The sequence below is a fragment of the Anas acuta genome, chromosome 3 (assembly GCF_963932015.1).
Source record: "Anas acuta chromosome 3, bAnaAcu1.1, whole genome shotgun sequence".
Classification (NCBI taxonomy): domain Eukaryota; kingdom Metazoa; phylum Chordata; class Aves; order Anseriformes; family Anatidae; genus Anas; species Anas acuta.
Genome location: NC_088981.1, coordinates 60,643,947 through 60,661,614, shown reverse-complemented (window position 1 = coordinate 60,661,614; position 17,668 = coordinate 60,643,947). Strand labels below are relative to the sequence as shown.

General features: G+C 37.9%; 1 protein-coding gene across 2 annotated transcripts in view; it reads left to right on the top strand.

The window, feature by feature from the left end:
* ENPP1 (ectonucleotide pyrophosphatase/phosphodiesterase 1) overlaps positions 1 to 17,668 on the top strand; it is a 56,050-nt gene that overhangs the window by 12,734 nt on the left and 25,648 nt on the right. Inside the window, exons 2-9 of one of the 2 annotated variants that reach the window (XM_068677417.1) lie at positions 1,977 to 2,049; positions 3,434 to 3,550; positions 5,567 to 5,692; positions 5,863 to 5,923; positions 11,136 to 11,233; positions 14,399 to 14,478; positions 15,760 to 15,879; positions 16,963 to 17,072. In XM_068677417.1, the coding sequence (XP_068533518.1) occupies positions 1,977 to 2,049; positions 3,434 to 3,550; positions 5,567 to 5,692; positions 5,863 to 5,923; positions 11,136 to 11,233; positions 14,399 to 14,478; positions 15,760 to 15,879; positions 16,963 to 17,072 (785 nt within the window). Of the gene's footprint in view, positions 1 to 1,976; positions 2,050 to 3,433; positions 3,551 to 4,153; positions 4,299 to 5,566; positions 5,693 to 5,862; positions 5,924 to 11,135; positions 11,234 to 14,398; positions 14,479 to 15,759; positions 15,880 to 16,962; positions 17,073 to 17,668 lie in introns of those variants that run through there. The other variant, XM_068677418.1, reaches the window with a different exon arrangement.

Genomic DNA, 17,668 nt, shown 5'->3' with positions numbered 1-17,668 from the left:
TTATTCCATGTTATTTTGCTAGGGAAAAAAAAAAAACAAACAACGAAGGCAAAAAAGTGTAAAGAGTTTTGCAGTTCTGTCATTCTTGAGAACTGAATTATTGGGTACTTGTTACTTTTCATCACTTGTACTATATCTGGCAGGTGTGTTGATAATGCAAATTTTCTTATTATTTTCCTTCTGTCAATTCAAAGACAGATTTGAACTGAAAAAGTAATTGTTTTCTCCTCTGGACATTATATTAAATAATTTAAGAAGACAGTCTTGCTTGGTGCAGAATTCTAGGATAAAGTTTGATCAGATCCAGTCAATAATTCCTATTTTTTAATGCTATATTTGTAATCTTTAGTGAATAAAACTGTTTTATGAACTGTGTATTGTCTTTAGTCACTCATGTACTCATAGTTTTAAAAGGTGCATTTGAGAAACAGTTGGGTGCATTGTAAGATGTCGTGAGTTAAAACATGATGAGGCAGTGGGCACAAACTGGAATGCAGGAGGTTCAGTCTTACCACCAGGCAGCACTTTTGTACCATGTGGGTGACAGAGCACTGGCACAGGTTGCTAGAGAGGTTACTGAGTTTCCCTCCTTGGAGATCTTCCAAAGCTGCCTGAGAAGGTCCTGGTCAACAAGCTCTTTCTGGCCCTGCTTGAGCAGGGAGGCTTGGACCAGATGGCCTCCGGAGATCCCAGCCCAACCTTTCTCTGATTCTGTGAGTTTTTGCTGCATTGCACTCAAAAGGCTGATTCAGCAGCTTTTGCTGATGGAGAAGTAGAAAAAATATAAAGACTTCGTGTAGGCATGTACATTAAGTTTATTAAAGGCTGTCTGAAAATTCAAACTGTTGTTTGAAAGTCATTTTTGTCAGAAGAGGATGACCAGAAAGGTGATGTATGTTCTCTGCTGTATTTACCTCACCAAATACCTCTGAATAAGAAAGTCTTGTGCATTATTTTTCTTATGGTAGTTTGCAAAAAGTCCTGAAAGACAAAGCACTTTATTACATTTTACATTTGGACAGAATAACAGCGTTGAATGCATTGCTGGCTTTCCTAAATTCCCTTTAATTTCTGTAAAGGTAGTGATAATATATACAGAATCACAGAATTGTCTAGGTTGGAAGAGACCTCAAGATCATTGAGTCCAACCTCTGACCTAACACTAACAAGTCCTCCACTAAACCATATCACTAAGTTCAACATCTAAATGTCTTTTAAAGACCTCCTGGGATGGTGACTCCACCACTTCCCTGGGCAGCCCATTCCAATGCCTAAAAATGCACACTATTCCTAAAGTTTATGGACCAAATTCAGTGCTTATGAGCTTAGAAGTAATCTTGATCTATATTTGAGTAGGCATTAGATCTTGTGTTAAATTCTGTGCGTGAACAATATGGTGCTTGTTTGATAATTTTAATATATTGAGAATCCAAAATAAGCATGGTGGTAGTTTCTGGTCAGTGTAAGACACTGTGGTCGGTCTAATGTGACATCCCACAGTTGCTTGCCATAGTATAGACCAACACTGAACTACATTCTAGGAAGTGGGAAAAGGTTTTCCTGCCTAAGAAAATTATAGGTATCACTTAAGGGCCAAGGCTTTTGTTTGTAGTCTGTGGTCAATGGCATAACTCGCTTCACTTTCTTAGAACAGCCCAGAAGGAAGGAAGAAGTGGAAGAAATAAAGTTCCGTAGAAAACGTATACGTGTCTAAACATAAGCTTCCCTTCCCCTTCCCCTTCCTCTTCCCTTCCAATGCACAGGCCTAGTCTAGAGAACCTTCATGCATGGGTCATTAATTGCAAACATTACTGCTTCTTGGAGTGAAAACTGCTTGTGAGAGTGGTGAGATCAGCCTCTGAATCTGTATGTTTATCAATTTCAGTACAATTGTTCATCATTATAGAGGAAATGAGGGCTATCAGAACCATTCAGTGATCACTGAAGATTGTTTTCTTTTCCTTCTTGTCCCACAGGTACTTTGTGTCTGCATGTTAACGACAATCCTAGGATGTATATTTGGCCTGAAGCCGAGCTGTTCAAAGGATGGTAACTGACATGTCTTTTATCAAAAATATTTCTAAGCAATTCCTTTTTTTTCCCTCTTCTGTAAATTACTTTTAATATTATCAGAATGTCACCCTTTCTTGCTACATGAAGAGGACTGGATGTATTGATTGAAATAGCTTCAGTTAGAGTGGTATGAAAATACCGGGAAACAAACCTCAGGTGTACTCAGTACCTGTGTACTTAACTGAAAGGTAAACTGATCCTGGCAGTCAGTGACTGGTCTGGCAGCTTCCCTGTATCTCAGCTGTCACTGTGGTGATGTCACGTGGCTGACTTTTCTAAGTTCACTATTTAAAAAAACAAAAAAACACAACACGCAACAATTTCTATTCCATGTTGTCCTGGAACATTTATTTTTTCATCTTTTCCAGTCAACTATGAAAAAAAGTTGTTTTTTTACTGGTTAGAATTCTTGTCTGAAAATGTTCCTTGTGGAATTCCTTTGGCTGTTTTCTGTCCTGAAAAATACATGATTTTTTTGCTGTTAAAATTTCTTCAGGTAGAAGGTTAAGAAACATGTTTTAAGAAATTAAGCTTCACTTTGGGAACAACATTATTCATGATGAAGATCTAGAAAAATTACAAAGTTAATCTGTTTTACACACAGTCCTGCAGAAATTTTTAGTGGAAGAAGGCTATGCCTTTCTCACATTAAAACTGAACAACAAAAAAAATAAACCAATGAGCAGTACTCTCAAGTTCATATCTCTATGTCTGATTTAGAACAACTTTTCCTGTGTCTCAGGGTAGTACTTCAAACATAATAAAGTGCCATGTGGAGCTGGGCTTCTTCAATTGCTTGTGCTGAAGTGGCTGTGTTTTGCATGAAAACAGTAATGCCAAGAAGGTATGAGCATGGGAGAGGTGCAGGTGCAGTCTGGATTCCAATTAATGTTTAATTAGTTATAGCAAGTGGAACATTATCAGCCTCCAAAATAAAGATCTTGGATGCTTTTGCAAAATATTTCACTGTTAGGGTGCACTAACTGAAGACATGGGTTCATATTTTCTCTGATGGAGATATTAATATGCTTAGTGACTGTACCAATGTCTTCTGGGGATGCAGAAAGGCAATTTCAGTCACAACTAGAATTGTAGTTCTTTGTTCTACTGCCTTCTTCCACGAATGAAATGCCACATTCCTACTAAAACAGAACCTTTTGTTCAACGTGATGAAAAATACTTTCCACTCAATAAGAGAAAATAAAGGTATTTAGTTGGATCAAGACTTTTCTTTGTCTTCAGCTGCTGCTAGTTTTTGCAGCCACCTTGTAAGTTGTGGAATGACCAGCTGTGTCACTCCATATGCTGATCCTACTCGTTCCCTTTGCATATTAATTGATAACACTATCCAATCTTACAGTGAAAACCTGCAAAGGCCGATGCTTTGAAAGGTCTTTTGGAAGCTGCCGTTGTGACAGAGATTGCGTCAAGCACGGAAACTGCTGCTTAGATTACCAGGAAACGTGCATAGAACCAGGTAAGGATAGAAAAAAAATATGGAGACAAACTCTCATACTGCGTGACATGGGAGGGCCTTACACTGTAAGCTCTGCTGTGGTCAGATGGCTGTAATCCTGACTTTAAATGGGCCACAAGGGCAAGAGAGGGGAGGCTGAGCTGCACGGTGGATGTGCTGCCAATGGTCTCCCCCTCTTCCTGCCCACTCTGTTGCAACTGCAGGCAGAAGTGCAGTGGCGAAGGCAGTCCTGGGGACCCCCGTGGAAACTTCAGGGCTGTGTGTAGCTGTTGTTGCACACCAGCAAAGCTTGTATGTCACCCTGTGGGGAGAGAGTCTGTGAAGGACTGTGTTGCTGCACTCCCCCTTAAAAAGCACAGGAAGAACTGTGACTGGAGGTCTCAGCTAGCTTTTTGTTTTCTGTGCTTGGGAGTGAGAGAACAGTGACATCCATTGTATTGTCCCTTGCATCAAATACACAGCTAGCATGTTCCAGGGCAGGCCGGGAACAGGAGTGGATTCTGCTTGTTGTGTATTTCTGTCTGTCATCACCCACGTGAGAAAGGGGAAGGACAGAGCAGCTCTGTGAATGCACCCTCCCTACACAGTACTGCGCTGCTCAAGCCTTCTGCCCAGCTTGGGCGTGACACAAAGACAATGTGTCAGCCTCTGGGACAAGGCATGACAACAAAACAGACTGCAGTGGTGGAGAATGGTCACAAAGAAGTTGTCGTGAGTTACCAGGAAGCTGGAAGGCTGACGGGCAAGGGTGTGACAAATACTGTGGAGAAATTTTATGGTGAAAGATATTAGTATGGGTAGTAACGCTAAGGACAGAACTTGACTGTGTTCTCTAATGTAGATTTGTCTTAATGCCTGATGCATGGTGTTCTTGTCATTTAACTATTTTGCTTCTTACCCGTCTTTATAAGTATTTGTAAAACTTATGAACATGGTCTCACAAATAAAAAATTTCAATGCTGACTTTTTAGAACCAAATGCTTAAATTGAGCTCAGATGTCTGCTTCAGCTGACTATTTTTCAAAAGTCCTCAACATTGCATAGATCTTTTTGCATATTACAATACTTGTATGGTTCTGCTTTGTTTCATCATACCAGTTTAAAGAATTCTTTACAAACAGGAAAGTATGTCTTACCAGTAAAGATGGGATATCATATATGTTGAATGATGTTTTTTAATTCAGTAGTCTGAATGTCAGTGGAGAATGAAATGATCTCCAAATAATACCATGTAACCAGAACTATAACATATTCTGCTTTCTCTCAGAGCTGTTAAGATTACTGACATTGGTAGAGTTACTCAAGTTCAGTATTCATGGAAGTGAGATTAAGTACATACGTCTTGTTAACCAGCTGAGAATGCTTTTAGAGTTTTCTAATCATTAGTCTTGTACGAAGATTGAATAATGATTATCCTCTACTCAAACTTCTGGATTTTGCTTCGCTACTAAAAACAGCAATGAAGTTGAAGTCTGCAGGTCTTTCTGTCAGCTTACATAGTAGCTTTGTATGATAACAGACTTATGTCTGTGTCTAAGAGATGCTGAAAAAAGCTGTAATGCATGATGGTGATTGGTAAAATTCATTGTGTCTTCAGTGGAAGTCAGAGTAAGTTACTGTTTTTCAGTGTGTTCTAGGTATTCCAAATTCAGGCTTAAATTGGGGGTTTTCTTGGTGCAGTTGTTGTGGAGCTTGTTTATAGTATGCCAGATCAAATCCACAAAAATTACCATATTTAAAGAGGTCTGTAAAAAGATTCTTCCTGTTGACCTTTTATGATCTGTGGTATTTATAAGCATATGCTGAATAGTTGTCTTTAGTTGGCTGTGCACTTGAATTGCTTAGCCGCGGCTGTTTCTGTCTTCCAAAGCTTGCACCATTATGCGTGCATGAAATACCTCAGGATTGATTTTCTGTGAGTACGCATTTGAGACAAAGCTTACCATTCAATTTGTTACTTCTGCACTTACACTGGTGTTAACCATTGTACTGTCCCCCTCTCTCATCTATTTGTAGCTCATATATGGACCTGTAATAAATTCAGGTGTGGAGAGAAGAGGCAACCAGAATATCATTGTTCCTGTGCGGATGACTGTGTGGAAAAAAAGGATTGCTGTGTCAACTATAATGCTGTTTGTAAAGGTAAACGCCCTCAGCACATTCCTGCAGTCTCTCTTGTATGTACCTGTGTTTATTTGAAAGGAGCAAGGATGTGGTATAATTTTAAAAACTCCTAATGAAGTTAAAAACTTGCATTGATCAACAAAGGAATTTACTGTCTTGAAAAATAAATTGCACTCATTTGTTTTAAGGAGAGGCAAGCTGGGTTGAAGAAGAGTGTGAGGACATTACTGAACCTCAGTGTCCAAAAGGGTGAGGATATTGTATATTTCCATAGCTATGTTCTTTGCTTACATTTCATTTTTGAGATTATTTTCCCTTGTGTGCCCTCATGGGAGCTGCTTGCCTTTCTTATCCACAGCAGGAGCAGCTGCCAGCCAGACGAGTACACTTGTTTGGCCAGTATTTGGTCACGCATACTAACAGATCAGATTGCTCTACCCCAGCAGCACTCACATATCCCAGCACTTGCATGACTTGCAAGACGTGCCTGTTCCCTGCCATCTCTCACAGCTGTGTTTACAGTTGGGGGAGCTCTCCCTTGTGCCAGCCTCACTATTGTCCTACATATTCTCCAACACTTGCTGTCTCAGATATTCTGGGACCCTCCCAGCAATCTCAGACTCCTGACTGCTTGTCTTTGTAGTCACTTCTAAAGACCTTTGCCCTTCTGTGCCTGTTCCAACACCAGAGCTGCAAAAAGTGGGCAGATCACTGTCCCATTGTCACTGGCACTGGGACAGAATTGTTTGAAAACTGAGCTATTTTCTTTAGAAGGTGTAAAACATTGCACATGGGATCCTTGTACTTCTGTGGGTGAGCTCTGTCAGGCCTGCTCCTGTAAGCTTCATGTGCCCTGTCTGAGGAGTAGGTCATCTAGTTTATGGCTGTAGCACTTGGACTCAAGTAGTTCCCAGCCGGAAAATCAGCCTGCACTTCATGTGATGTTATTGCTATGGGATCTTCAAATTAACATTAAAGCTTAAGTTGACTGCACACTGTACTTGAATGAATCAGGCATTAATAGAAAGTGACTTAACCATTTGTGACTGAAAAGTGTTCCACTGGAACATAAAGTTTGAAAACATGCTATGGAGTTGAGTTAAGTTACATTCTTGTCTGAAAAGTGTCAAACATCCCCCCCCCAAAAAAAATTATTTTGATGATTTTGAAATGGAATATTTTTAGTAATGTAAACGCACTTCATTTTTTTCTTATCTCATTACTTTTTTTTACTTATGCTAAGATATGCAAATTATATTTATTCGAGTTATAATATTTTCAAACAAGGCATATGTCTTTATGGAATATTTTTATACCAAATGAACACTTTTCATTCTGATTTGGAACAATAACAAACACTGACGCTTCAGAACCTGCTTCAAGACAGACATCAGAGCTTCTTTCTAACATTGAGCCCAAGTCACCGATAAACTTCCACATAGGAGGTTTGTAGTCAGACAGTTCTTACAGCTTTTATTATTAATTCCTCTTCTGAGGATTTAATACAAGGCTGTGTGCTAGGAACTGACTAGGATGCTGATTTTTTTGAATGCATGATTAGGGAGTGATACCCCAAAGAGCAGATAAACAAGAGTGTTGTCCAGAACCACTATCAATAGTATAAATGTCAAATGGCAACTCCTGCTAGTCAACTTGGTTGTATTTTTTTTTTGTTCCTGTTCAGTGCATGAAAGGAATGCATAGTTACTTGACTAAAATTGTTTTAATCCTGGCAAAACCATAAATGTTGCAATAAAACCCAGCCCAGGAAAGGGTGATGTGTGGTCAAAGTTGAATTGAATGGTGTTTACTGAAGGCTCATCTCAGACTGTTAGCACACAGACTTCTCCCAAAACTGACAAGTCTGTAAACAATTCACTTCTTCCTGTGGTGGAGTAGGTAGGAGTGCAGGTGACTTTAGCTCGGTGCTCATTTTGAGGCCTCAGGATATTGATTCTGATTCTGTGCATATTAATGCAACGTGCTGCTGTTAAAATTTTAGTTGGGACTGCTTATATGCGACAGAGGAGACAAAAAATACAGTGTTCGATGAAGTACTTAATCTGAGAAATCCCACTGATTTCAATAAGACGGCTCAAATGCTTAAAATGAAGTACATGTTAAATCTTTCCAATACTAGATTCTGTGTTATTTAATAGGATTATAAGGAGCTATAAGATTTCAAGAGTCATCTAGTCCTTCCCACTGTCTCAGGAGTGAAATGCTACTTTGAGATTTCACACCTTCTTAAGCACTTTATCCTACTGCTTAACTAGATGGTTTTCCTGGTGTTTAGTATCTTTTGCTGTAATTTAAGCCTACTAATACATGTGTTGTCTTCAGTGAGCTGGAAAAAAATGCTTTGCAGTTCTCTCCTGTGTATTTGAAGGTTGTTATTTACTTTCTCCTTAATAATTGTATCTTTTGTGCTTCTTGTTGAGGCCTTACATACATTTAATGGAAAAGAACGTTTTACTTCCTATGCTTCATGGCTGTGCATAGGCAGCACTGTATGCCTGGGGGCAGTAGAAAATTCTCTGTGTAGCGTGTTTAGCTTTTTGTGGAGACTTTTTTTCTTTTTCATTTCCTTTCTTTTTTTTTTTTTTTTTTATATTGTGGTCTAACCAGCCTTCTGGGAAGCAGGTCAGCTTGGCAGCATGGTCCACAGTTCTGGTCTGTCAATCATCCAGGCTGGTGAACCTGCTAGACCACAGCAAGCTTGTGTTGCATGCGTTATGTTTCCATAGAAGCCAGTTTATAGGAGTGGATAATTACCACTGCATTTCCTTCAGTTTGGAGTCAGGATGTGACTGTGGCATACGTATTTATCCAAGAGCTGTGAAACAGCCTTGTCATACGGCTTGGACACAGCCAGCATGAATCACTGGCAGGGCCAAAGCTTGGGCCTCTGTCTGCTTGCTCATGATAACATATTTTTGACAGAGCAAAAGCTAAGCTACAAACAGAAAAAGTCACAGAAATCACTGATTTGTCTTAGAACTGAGCTCAGATCAGTTTGTCTTGTGAAATAGGGTTTTACTCAAAGGGGATTGCACTGGAGCTCTTCCAAAGAATGCAGTTTAACACGGCCTCTTAAGGTTCACTTCCCTGACTATGGAACAGGTCATTGACTGTTTGAGTTATGTGTTTGAGAGTATACAAAGAGCAAAAGTGCCAATATCTCTAGCTGTGGCAATGGTCTATCTTGACAAATTTAATTTATGTGCATGAGGTGATAGTAGGTGGATTTGCAGACAACTAAATCATGTATTCAGTAGTTGGTTTACTCATAAATGTTAAGCCAGCCACAACTACATAAAGTTCCTTTCTAAGGAGTTATTTTAAATTTGTTTTTAAGTTAGACTTAGAGGTAGGTAATATTGAACAGTCTTTGCCTTGAAGTTCATATTTTATTGCAAGAAACTTTGCAGTTAATTTTTTTTAGACCTCTGCATTGCAGAGAATCAATTTGTTTGAAAACAGTTAAGTATTTGTAGAAGTTGCAGAAATCAAAATCTGTGGTGCAAAAAGTATCTGGAATATGGACAAAGGTAGTACATGAAGTTTCCCTGCTCTTTTCTGCTAAAGACTTCAATATTGGCCTGAAGGTCATTCATTTCTTGTTCCTCATTTATTGTCTCTACTAAGCTTTCCAAAAGACGGTAAAATATACCATATAGATGAAAACCAGGCCACAAACATCTCTGCTCTTGTGAGACCCCACCTGGAGTAGAGCTCAGCTCTGGGACCCCAACATAAGACAGATATGGACCTGTTAGAATGAGTCTGCAGGAGGGCTACAAGGATGATCTGCAGGCTGGAGCACCTCTCCTCCGAAGACAGGCTGAGGGAGTTGGGGTTGTTCAGCCTGTAGAAGAGAAGGCTCCAAAGAGACCTCATTGCAGCCTTCCAGTACCCCCTATAGGGGGCCTACAGAGAAACTGGTGAGAGACTCTGTTGGTGAGTATAGTGACAGGACAAGGATAAATGTCTTTAAACTAAAAGAGGGTAGGAACTGGATGGTCTTTAAGGTCCCTTCCAACTCAAACCATTCGGTGATTCTATGTTACAAACGCATCTTAATATTTTATTCTACCTGGGGTAGGGTAGGCTATGTTCTGACTAATGAAGTCATTTTAGCTGAACTTCTTCCAAAAGCTTCCAACTGTTCATCAAAAAAAAAAAAAAAAAAAAAAAAAAAAGGATAGACGTGTTCTGGTTGCCTGACTAATCTTCAGTTTAATGTGGTCACGTTTGTTTTAGACTAAAATAAGGCTTATGAATGTTTTACTTGTCAGGGTAAATTTTTGTTTGGATTTTTTCATGCAGTACCTCAATAAAGAAATCGTCAACACTTTATAAATAATATTTGTCTTCTGTCATCACTGTTTTATTTTGGGAAACTGAAGTCCAATAAAAAAATTAAAAAACATTTTCATTTTACAATTTGTAAACAAAAAGGAAAAATGAGCTTCTAAATGGCATGTAAAATATATTAATTTCTTTTAGACAAACCTATGTTTTCATTGGTTGTTGCTGCGCTGCGGTGCTTTCGCGGCCTCACATGTCCTCATTTATAGGTTCAACATTGGATATTTTTTCTTCAAGGAAGAAGTTACTGATGACTATTCCATCAGTGATGCAATGTTTTAAGAACTTACAGTTGGAGAAAAATTGTTTGAGCAGGGCTGAAGTTGGGAAAACATAGGTCCTGTGGAGACTGGAAGGAGAGAATTTATTTTTGCTTGTTCCAGTGAAATCAGTTTCTGGATTTGTCTGCCAAGTCCAGGCTGAAATATTATTACAGTGCTCCAGTTATAAGACCACATTTTTCAGTTTGGAGATTGGTAGTACTTCTGGTACAGAAGGAGTTGAGATTCAGTTCTTATTTGGTTAAATAATCTTTATAAGATGAAAGGAAAAAATATGTATTATAGTTGCTGATTAAGGAAAATATAGTGTACAAGTTACATTCAGAGTTTTGTGCACTCTTTGTCAGAAGATAAGTTCTTCTAAATAAAGGAAAGCCATGGATTAGCATTGCCTTTTCTCTTTCCCTTTTCATACCTTGAAATGGAAAGATTGGGTGAGGCTCCAATGGAACTGATTTCAAGACAGAGTACCAAAAGATCGCAGACAGATTATGTGAGCATCTTGACTTATGTTTTATTGTGTGTGTTTGTCAAAATAGGCCTTGTCAGGATGTGTGTGTGTGTGTGTATGCCTTACCTCTTCTGTCAGGATACTTATGCCAGCCTGCAAAGAGAGGGGACACAATGGCTATCTTGCTTGCTGCTGTGCCAGCCTGCAAACCTTCCTGCTTTGGAGGACTAACTTCCTCAGCCTGGTTTACAGTCCCTTAAGGAACATCTCCAAGATTCTTGGGAAAGCTTTCTTGAAATAAGTGATACAAATTTATTTCTCAGTCTCTCTTTTAATACTTGAATTTCTGTTTGTTCAGATTTACCAAATCTCCGGTGTTACTGTTTTCATTGGATGGCTTCAGAGCAGAATATTTGCAGACGTGGGGTAGACTCCTACCTGTTATTAGCAAATTGCGTGAGTAGTTCCCTTGTCTAAGCAATATCATGCTGTTTTACCTCAAAAATCTGTGGGGTTTGTTTTTCTGTATATGCTGCTATTACTACTCGTTTAAATCCTCTGTGTTCTGTGGAAATTCAAATTTTTGCACTGTAGAACAGCTGTGCAGACAGAAATGGAGGTGTGTGAGGGTGGAAGGGCAAGGAGAGGGAGGGTATGAGGAACGGGCTGGCTAGGCTTTGGATTTTCAGAAATACCTTAAAAAAAAACAGTTAAGCAACAATTGCTATATTTCGGAGATGGACACTTCCTGTTGTGTGCTTACTTTATTTTTGTGGGGGGAATTAGAAGTAGGAATGCTTTTTGCTCTGTATTGTATATTGTCTCATATTTAGGTGGAATGGCTTTGGAGAAAACAGAAAGTGAGATAGAAAGCACTTCATTCTACTTGAAAAAAAAAAAAAGTAGAGAAGGAAGATGATATGGAAGGGCTGGTATGTAGTGTAGAAATATGATGAATCTGAGAAAACCTTCATATAACAAACTTTTTCAGAAGAAATGAGAACTTCATTTCTCATACATATTTTTTTCTGTGGATTTTGTTGTGCCACTACTTTGTAGTGTCTAAGTAACTTTAGTTACTTTTCCTGTCTCTATTTTCCTGTGGTCTGTAAAGAACAGATGACATTTCGTGTCTGAAAAATATGCCAATCTTGTTGTCATTCATAAATTACTACCTGGTATGACTGGTTTCAGTTTGACTAAAAATAAATCAGTAAAAATACTTGCTTTTTTGTACAGTGGTTGTTACAACTTGATCCGTTCCAGAGGATAACAATTCACAGATGTATTTGAGGTTTTAGCTTTTTTTTTTTTTTTTTTAATTGAGGCTTTGAGACAATTTCATAAGCTGTAGTTATTGAAATTTTCAACATCTTGAGCATTGAGAAGAGAGGTTGGCTATTACAATTGGTTATAGCTCTGGCTGAGATACAAGATAGTGGTGTCACAAAGCATCTGTAGGACTTCCAGGCTCCGAAGTCCACTGATGCATAGAAAGTTTCTGCATTCTTTAGTGTTTAGTGCACGTTAGGCTGCAGTGCAACTTTTTGTGGTGACTTCTATAATAAACTTGTATTTCTGTTTCTACTGAATCCATGATAAATTTTGACCACTAAGAAAATGAGTTGCCTCAACCAAATCTTCCAATATCTTTATCAAAGGCAATTCACCTCTTCAGAATAATGGAGGTTTTTAGTGGTCAAAGCTTAAAGTTTTGAAGATTTTTAATCCAGAACATCTAATAATGTTTTAGAATAAAATAAAGAACAATCTGGGGAAAAAATATTATTCTGTATCATCATTCTCCATTACTCTGGAGAGACTAAACTAGTAAGTGTCCATAAAGACTTAAAATTTATGAATGGCAGGATGTATAAAACCATGAATAGTTATTCACATTACCTAATGTGACTACTTACTATTTTCTTAAACTAGGACATTGCTAAATCCATGGATTTTATTCTTTAAAACACTTGATGTCAAGTGCAGCATTCTATTATATTCCTCATTTATTTCCTGATACTGCCATATGAGAGAAAATAATGGTAATATTTTTAATTCTGTCACTAGGGTATAACTCTGATGCCTCCGTGGAGATTTCTTTTAGAGTAAATGCCTATGAGGCAATATCACAATTTTACTTTTAGCAACTTTTATTATACACACACACAGAGTTATGTGTTGAAGGTGGGGAATTCAGAATGGTGCTGAGGCTTCTAAGGGAACCTAGATAGAGCCATTATGTGTATTATGAGGTTTGGAGAAGACTTGTTCACATTCTTCTAGACTGTGATATAATAATTTTAAAATAAATCCTCCTCTTGTCTTCAGTTGTCTTTAACTAAGACAACAAACCAAAAATAGGAATGATAACCCCTACAACTTTGGACAAAATATTTTTTAAGTGTATTTTTCTCTAAAACAAAACAAAAACAACCAAGCAAAACCCAACCCACACAACAGCAAAAAAAAACAAACAAAAAACAAAAAAAAACCTACTATTTAGGAAAATAGCATCAACAACAGATTTGGAAATGGTTGAAATGCATCAAGTATGTTGCCATACCAAAAAGGGTGAAACTGATGATTTGTTACTTAAGAACACAAAGCTGGAGAGAATGTCCATGTAATTTGAGAGTTTTTTGTTTTTTTTTTTTTTGGCTGGCTCGGCTTCTTTTTTCTTCATTAGCTGAAGTTAAGGTTAGGTTAGGTCTCTTCAACTGAGACCTAACCCAAAGCCCCAGCCAATGAGTTCTAAGTGCCATGACACTTCTGTTGTTAAACCTTTCATTCTATTCTACTTATATATGTATATAAGTAATCCAGAAGGCCAGTGAAGCCTGGTCTTCTTTCTATAGGGATCTTTAGGATCTGTTGAAAAGTTTTTGGTTATCATGTTGTATTTTTAATATTGTTAATTAAGGCTATTTTTTTTTTTTCCTGAAAATCAGGTCCTGCACATTTGCCTTTGGAAATCTAACTCGAGTGAACTTTGCTTAAGTGTTTTTGCCTGGTTAATGACTTCATACTAACAAACACTACTGTGCACAAGTTTTCTCCTTAAGAACCACTTTTTTATGTCAAGATAAAGAAAACTTTGAGATTCATTCTATAAAAGCTTATTTTTATTGATATACTTTATATATGTGTGTGTGTATGCATATATAAAGAAGAGAGAGTGACCGAAAAAAGTGATTTGACGGGTGATTGAGAAAGCCAGGGCACCACTGTGGTGGCAGCTGTGCTGTCTCATCTCTGAGAGCTCCCATGGTGAAGTAGCTAGTTGATCTCAAGCTGCTCATTTCACGTAATGCTCACCAGGGCAACTTTGGAGGGTGTGATTTTTTTTTATTACCCATTTTTACCTATGCATGTGCCTAGGGACTGTAGGTCTTGCTCATATGACCATTGGAGTCAGTCATTACGAATATCAACATTTTGTACTCCTAACATTCAGTCAGCTTGTAAATGAATGTGGGAAGAAAAATGAGGTATTAACACCAGAAGTCTGAACAATGAAAACTTTTTAGAAGTATGATTTAGAAAAAATAATAAAAAATATGTCTGCATAATAGAAACGTGCAGAAATTTTGTCTGCAAATTTGCTGTTTTTCCTTCTAGAGAAATGTGGAACATTCACTTCCAGTATGAGACCAGTGTATCCTTCAAAAACCTTTCCCAATCACTACTCCGTCGTCACAGTAAGAATTCATGTATATTATGTTTTCACGACTGTTCATTATCAAGTTGTCTCCAAGGCAACAGTGTTTTTTTCTTTTTTTTTTCTTCCTGCGTAGATTACAAAAACTGCAGGATTTTCCCTTCAGAATATGGAAATGTATTTATTATACTCGTTGCATAATTTAGATTGTCATTGTATAACATTATAGTTAACTGCTCAGATCTAATTTCTTTAAGTAATCCAGTTCTTCTGAGACCAGCTGCAGGAATTCCCATATAAATGTAAATCATGCCACTTTTCAAAACATCATTTGTATGAATATTTCCAATAAATTGCATATCTGTCTCTTCTTAAAGTCAGGAGCGAGAGCTGCCTGACTTTAAATTGTCAGCCTTGTTCTGCTTCTTCAGGGCATCTTGGCATAGACCAGACATACATGAAATGAAAGATCTGAGTATCATAGTAGTGTTGGCTCCATGATTGACTGTACCCAAACCTGGATAGAAGTATCCCAAACCTGACCTTGTGAATATCTTCACCTCCTGTGTATAAAGGAAAAAGAAAAAAGGAGGTTGTCAGCACTGAATGCAGGGTTGGAATGCCACATAACCTTCTTAGTTTCATGATGTGAGAAGTAAAATTGAATTAAATACTTGACGATCTGCATCTTCTTTCTTATCTTCCCATTTTTTCAGGACTGGCTTTTGATAAATCAGCAAGAGTGCAGGAATGAGATTTTTTAATTGTGTAATCCTGCCAAGTATCCATGTTTCAATATGCAGCTAGAGGTGTTAACCATGCTCTATGGCCACTTTAGAGTATCCCTAAACACCATGTAGAGCTTTGTCTCAGCTCCCCATTCTTGTGAAAATTAGCAGTTGTGTTCATGAAAGCCCCAATGGTGTTATTATCACCTTTAATCTAAAAAGAAGTCAGTCTGTGTGAAAGAAGAGCACTCAGTCTGTTAAAGCTACCCAGCAGCTGGTGACTCGGAACTTCTTTAACTGTTTCGAGAATGGTTTTCCCTAGCTGGAGCTTTCGTCCATTGATATACAATTCTCCTTTGAAATGCTTTTAATTATTATTTTCAATCTCACTGGAAAGCATTTAAAAATCGTAAGGTAGGTTTTGGTAGCAATAACAGGTGATGCTGTTAAATTTGCAATTTGAAGGACAGGTGTAGTCTTGAGCTTGGAGTAGGGTCACATATGGATTATTCCCTGAACGTGTCTGTCTAACAAACATGTTTGTGTAGCCAGAAGGGTCATAACACTGCAACAAGGTGTCCTCTCAATTACAGGGACTGTATCCTGAATCTCATGGTATAATTGATAACAAGATGTATGACCTCAAAAGAAATGCATCCTTCACCCTTAGAAGTGAAGAGAAGTTTAATCCACAGTGGTACCAAGGACAGCCTGTAAGTATTACTGCACAGCTGAGAGCATTACAGCAGTATTTTGTCATATTATTTAACATCATTTGACTGTATAGTGATGTTAAAAAAGTTACAGAGGGTACTTCTAAGTCAGCCAAGAAGCATTACTTACTCATCATGATTCAAAATTGCTATACTAGAGCTGCAGAATTAGGAACAGAGCAGTGTAATAGATTTTGTTGAACTTAAATTAAATTTTCCCTAAAGAGAAAACTAGCAAACAAAATTACTAATAAAGATAGCAGATTTTCTTCTGCTCTTAATATCACATGAGCTTGCAGTTAAGTTCTCTAAGGAAATTTTCAGACCAATTACAGTAATAAGCAGTAGTAAAGGTTTGCATTCTGCCCAAATTACTACTGAATCTAAAGATGCAGTTTTAAAAGAAAAGCTCTTAGTTTAATCATGCTGCTATGGCAAATATGCTGAGACTGCCATCAAAACCAACTGGCATGGGAAAGTTTGGGTGAGAGCTGATGTGAAGAACTGAGAAGGAGCAGATGCAACCTTTTAGTAATGTGTGGAGGACTGATATTTGAGGAGGAAAGAACACAAATGTAGATTTTACAGGCCACAGAGAAGAAAGTGGTGCAGGAGTCTGGCAGGAAACCATGCTGAAAACAGAAAAATCTGTAAATCATGGGATCTGCCTTAAGATCAGAAATATTGACCTAACTGTTGCTCCTATATTTCAGAGTATGCATTGCTCCTTGGATCATTTCTGCTTCTTCTTGCTTATTCCATTGTTCTTGAGAAATTCCTGGTTTGTAGTACTCAGCTGTGGTTCTGCTATTGCATTATTGCTTCTAGCTGCGGAAGCTGGTAGCTCCTGCTTCTGTCCTGGCTCCCCGCACTGTAGCAGTGGAAGGGGTGTGGGTGTTTGCAATAAGGAATCAAGCTGGATGGTATATCAGGACTGCAGATAGCGGAGATGCACTCAGGACAGTCACTTTTGCTCTGCTTAACATTTTTAGTTTTTGATTATTCTGAAAGGTGCAGAGATGGTGGGAGTGGTTCACAACTGAGTGAACTTCACTAATGACAATGATTATTCTTGTCCTGCAGATTTGGTTAACAGCTATGTACCAAGGTCTGAAAGCTGGTACATTCTTCTGGCCTGGATCAGATGTAGCAATTGATGGGACCTTTCCAAATCTGTATGAAAAATACAATGGGTATGTGAAATTGTGATGGGACAGATCCCAGAGAAAGTATAAAACCTTTCACATGTTTGTAAATAGTTATACACCATATGAAAGAAGAATAGGATCAAATTAACTTCCACTGCAGTGTAGATTCTTTGTCTAATCATTTTGCCATTTCTTGGCAAACGTTTTACAGGAAAGATGTGGAAAAAACACCTCTAAGAGCAGCCAGTCTTGAAGCTTTAGTGCCTTTCCATTTATATTTATATAAGTCATCTATGGGTGTGTTTAGAGTCATTCAATCCAAATCCCTCATAAAGTGAATGTATCAGGTCTTGACATAGCATTATCCCTGAAAGCTAACATCTTACTGTTAAATTGTTACTTGTAAATTGTTCCAGTGTGAAATTACTTTCATTTCAAACTTTAAAAATATTTCACATTAAGGCAGTGATATTTTAGTCAGTGATTGGTCTTCATTGCAATTAAGCATTTTCTTTCTAATGAAACTGCTACATAAATGTATTTATCACCTTTTATTTAATATTCTCACACCTCTTCCAGGAAACAAAGCTTTTCATTTCTATCTTCATTGAATCAGTCTGTCTTCCTACACCTTAATATAG